At 30.3% G+C, this 4,774-nt stretch overlaps 1 protein-coding gene across 1 annotated transcript in view; it reads right to left on the bottom strand.

The window, feature by feature from the left end:
* Nucleotides 1-4,774, bottom strand: part of LOC106878487 (chitin-binding domain protein cbd-1-like) — a 46,367-nt gene that overhangs the window by 30,932 nt on the left and 10,661 nt on the right. Inside the window, exon 5 of the mRNA XM_052973901.1 lies at nucleotides 3,754-3,915. Within this exon, the coding sequence (XP_052829861.1) occupies nucleotides 3,754-3,915 (162 nt within the window). The remainder of the gene's footprint in view (nucleotides 1-3,753; nucleotides 3,916-4,774) is intronic.

The following is a 4,774-nucleotide window of genomic DNA, read 5'->3' as shown; positions in this document are numbered from 1 at the left end:
ACAGTTAGCTAAACTTATTATATAAATAATGCAATTTATGTCTACAGTTAAGTTTACGTTCATCAAGAGTTTTAATCAAAGTATTATTATTATTTAATAATATCTCCTTAAATTCATTAGTACACAACTTACAAAAATTATTACCTATACGATAAGATTTTGCCTTACAAACTATCTCCCAATGTAAAATGTACTTAATATTTTTAGATTTTCGTTCCAAAATATATTTACTAAGGCCAGTCGAATTAATCGAATTTCTATTCTTAAAGGAATGCATGTGTTGAGCCACCCGTAATTTAATTTTATTCGAAGTCGATCCTATGCAAAACTTATTTAAATTATAACCATTAAATTTATTCCCGTCCATTAAAGTCACTATATATTTATACACGACATCCTTCAAATTACATTTCTTATTAAATTTACATTTAGTCTTATCTCTACATGTACAATTAATTATATCCTGGTCCTCATTATTATTATTAGAATAAGTATTTAATTTATATTTGTAATACTTATTTAACTTATATCTATTAAAAGAAGAAATAATGTTACCAACATTATTAGTAGTAGAATAATCTACGCCCAAGTTATTACTAGAAAAGATATTATAATATTCTTTATTATCTCTAAGGAATATATCAATTACGTTTAAAATTTCTTTAATAGTGTTAGTTTTAACTTGAACGCCGTATGGAATGATTAGCCAAAGTTTGTTCTTATTATAGATATCATTATATTTATTATTTATATTATTAAATTTCTTATTATTATTAAAAGAATTAAATTTAAATCTATTATTGTGTCCATTACAATTATGCTTATGTTTATGTAATTTATTATCATAATACCTATTATTCTTACCTTAATCACCTAAGTAGACCTTATCATAATTATAAAAGTTATGTTTATTAAATGGATCATTAATATTATAATCATTATTATTAAAATTATAATTATACTTCGGATTATTAAAAAATTGAATATCATTAGTATATCCCGCCTCACGAAGTGCTTTATTGTAATAAGTAGCATGTTTTTTGAAGATCTCTAAATTGGATTAAAGTAATGATATTCTCTTACCTATAGTGTATGTTAACGATGTTTTAATTGAGGGTGGGTGATTACTTTTCGCATGAATATATTTAATTTTTTCATTAATCTTATGGTAAGGTTGGGTTTTACTTGTTGATAAGTTAAAATTAGCATCTAAATCATTTATATTATAGTTCTCATTATATATAGTAATCTTTAATCCATTTCTTTAAAAAAAAACTAGTCTCTTCTTATATATAATTCTAGTGTTCTATTGGTGCAATTCTTAGTTAGTAATAAGAGGTCATCCCTATATAAACCACCCTCCAATTTTAAGTTTCCAAGTTGAAGTTCTGATAATAAATATATACCTACTAAATCAGTTACCTGTGCTGAATCGGGTGCCCCCATTGGTATATCAAAATAGTCCCTAGTATCTTTCCTAGCCTACAACTTATATTTAATCAACGCTTTCCTAGCCATTTTAACTACATTAACTTCATCATAAGTCATACCTACCTTCTTCATTGCATAAATTAGGGCCTTATTAAGTACAATCTCATTAATAGAAGAATAATGATTATCAATATCTATTTGAATAAATTTATATCTATTTCTATCTTTAATATTATTAAACCATTTTAAAGTATTTATAGTACTATTCCATAATTTAAGGTAATTAATATCATTTAATCTATTGGTATATTTATCTAAAATGATCTTACTTAATTTACCTAGATCTGACTTACAAGGACAAATAAACCTAACTTTAGGGTCAGAATAAAAATTATCCTTATGGTCTTTCAAAGTAATTCTAGGGTGCATAGTTACATAAGGTTCGGTCTTATTATCTAATTCATATTTCAACATTATTAATTTAGAGCCCTTATTTATAGAATATAGAGTATTTTCCGGAACAATTTTATATTTTTTTATTAATTTCTTTCTCTAATAGGTAATCATATAATTTTACATCTAGTTTATACTGATTCCTAGTTTTTTTTCTGATTGTACTATAATTCCATCTATATTTCTCATTTGTTTTATTTTAATAGCTAGATTTCTTAAATAATAATTATATCTATTTTGGTATTTATGAAATTTAATATTTTTCACCACCTTCCAAATATTACCCTCTAAAAGCTGTAAATCCCTATTATTCTTTTCTAGATTTAAATTTTGAATTAATATAATTTGAATTATCTACATCGTTATTATTAGAAATATTATAATTATTATTATAGTGGACTTTCCATTTAATTCTAGTAATAAAATCCTTAATATTATTAATAAGCTTCAAAAAATATTCATTTCTAGATGGAATGGCGATATCCTTCAAAGATTCGTTAAGATAAGGTTTGCATTTATTTTCAATAATATTGTTAAATGTTTTTCTTTTATTTATTGGTGAAATAAATATTTTTATATAAAGTCATTTAATACAGGAGAATAGCAACTGTTGCACTGTGAACGATATCACCGTGCCTGCCTCCGCTGTGGCTACCAACAGAATTTGCGGTAGTAACAATAAATCGGTCACTGGGTATAGTGCAACACTGCAAGAATGCCACAGTATTACCTTTACGAATTATTACAGCATTTCCGAGTAGACTGGACAGTTGGAGAAGTACAAGATATCCTATTACACTACATCCCCTTACGATTCATAATTACATGTCACAGTGCGTCCTCAGCACAACTTGCAAGGTGGATTGTGTATCGTTTCTCGTTGTACAATCGACTGAGTCCTTGATAGGAGCTGAACTGGAACTACCCAACGATAACAACAAGAAGGTATTTGTTAATAAGTACCATACTCTGGTAAAGCTTCTCAAATGGACGAATCAAGGATTAATCATTCAATATGGGAAATATTGAGTAACTGATGAAAATATGATTAACTAATTGAGAGTTCAAATTAACAGAGTTCTTTACTTATAATTACTAAGAGAAGGATGAACATCACCATATTGGCTACGTTTGATGCACCCAAAATAAAGGAATTTTTTAAAACTAATCTCTTCTCGGAAAGCAATTTGTAACTGGATTGCGCTTGAAAAAATCTGTTGCTATCTTATAAAAATTCTGCTTGTAGTTGTGTTACAAGAGGGAAAAAGAAAAAAGAGAGAGAGAGAGAGAGAGAGAAGCGTCCGTGACATATGGTAGAAGGAATATAATGTTTATTACGTGGTTAAAAAAATTAGTTGAAGATAGAGGAAGAGAGTTAGAAATATAATTTTAGCAGAGGGATAATGTTCTGATGGTGAGGTTAAAGAGAAGGCAAAGAGAGTGGAGAGAGAGAGAGAGAGAGAGAGAGAGAGAGAGAGAGACAGACAGACAGACAGACAGACAGACAGACAGACACAGAGAGAGAGACAGAGAGAGAGAGAGATGGTGGTCGCAGTGGTAGTGGTGGTGGTGATCGGATTGTGAAATGTGCATTTTTTTTTAATTGAACTAATTTTTTTTATATCACCTATCACTTAACGCATGCGCATAAGTGCAATTCCGTGAAACATTCATGATTATTTGCGTGGCAAATATATGCAATTTAACTAAAGGTTGTATCAGGTTTTTTTCTTTTGGAGAAAGCTTTCAGAAATAACCCAAGAGTTTTACCATTAATTCCGTGAACTATTCACGGGTCCCTCTAGCTATAAATAGACTGCAAGCCGTATTGCATTGAGTCACTACTATATGCTGATACGAATACGTTACCTTTACGTTTGCAAGTAGCAAAAACTGTTGGATAACACTGTTTCTGGTCGCCGTCGAATAGTTGATCTTGGCCACATGACTTTTCAACTTTAGCTCCAGAGATACATTCAAAATATTTGCTACAATTGTACAGGTTGGGTTCTCTGCCAGGGAAATTACAGCCTATAAATAAATAAATAGTTAATTGATTAAACAATAATTTTATGTAGATATCAAGGCGGCGAGCTGGCAGAAACGTTAGCATGCCGGGCGAAATGCTTAGCGGTGCTTCGTCTATATTTACATTCTGAGTTCAAATTCCACCGAGGTCGACTTTCCCTAACGGGGTCGATAAATTATGTACCAGTTGTGTACTGGGGTCGATTTAATCGACTGGCCCCCTCCCAAAAAATTTCAGACCTAGAGTAGAAAAGAATAATTATATATATATATATATTAAAGTCGTGAATGACTGAGAAATAAATATTTTGATGAATTTTTATTTAACAATAAAAGAAAAATCCTAATGTTTGTGTGTGCGTATATAGTGGATATATTTTTTGGTATTTTTAACAATTAAACACATTCTTGGAAGCCGGTATGTATCAGCCGGTTTCATTCGATGACGAGAAAGGTTGTCATTTTTCCATAATCAAAGAAGATACAGCGACTTCTTAAACTTTCTCTCTTTCCAGAGAATATCTTAAATAATCTTTTCTACTCTAGTCGCAAGGCCTGAAATTTGAGGGAATACTCGATTACATCCGAACCCTATCTTTCACTGGTATCTAATTTATCGACCCCGGAAGGATGAAAGGCAAAGTCGAGATCGGCGGAATCTGAACTCAGAATGTAGCGGCTGACAAAATACCGCTAAGCATTTCACACAGCGTGCTAATGATTCTGCCAGCTCACCGCCTTGAGAATATCTTAAATAATATCAACAAAAATATTCTTAATTTTCGTTGGAGAAATTGGGAAAAAATTAAGTAAAGTTACATAGAAGCAAAATGAGGTGGATGGGAGGAGGAGGAGGAGGAGG

The sequence above is a fragment of the Octopus bimaculoides genome, chromosome 17 (genome assembly GCF_001194135.2).
Source record: "Octopus bimaculoides isolate UCB-OBI-ISO-001 chromosome 17, ASM119413v2, whole genome shotgun sequence".
NCBI classification, from domain to species: Eukaryota; Metazoa; Mollusca; class Cephalopoda; order Octopoda; family Octopodidae; genus Octopus; species Octopus bimaculoides.
This window is presented reverse-complemented; position numbering and strand designations above follow the sequence as displayed.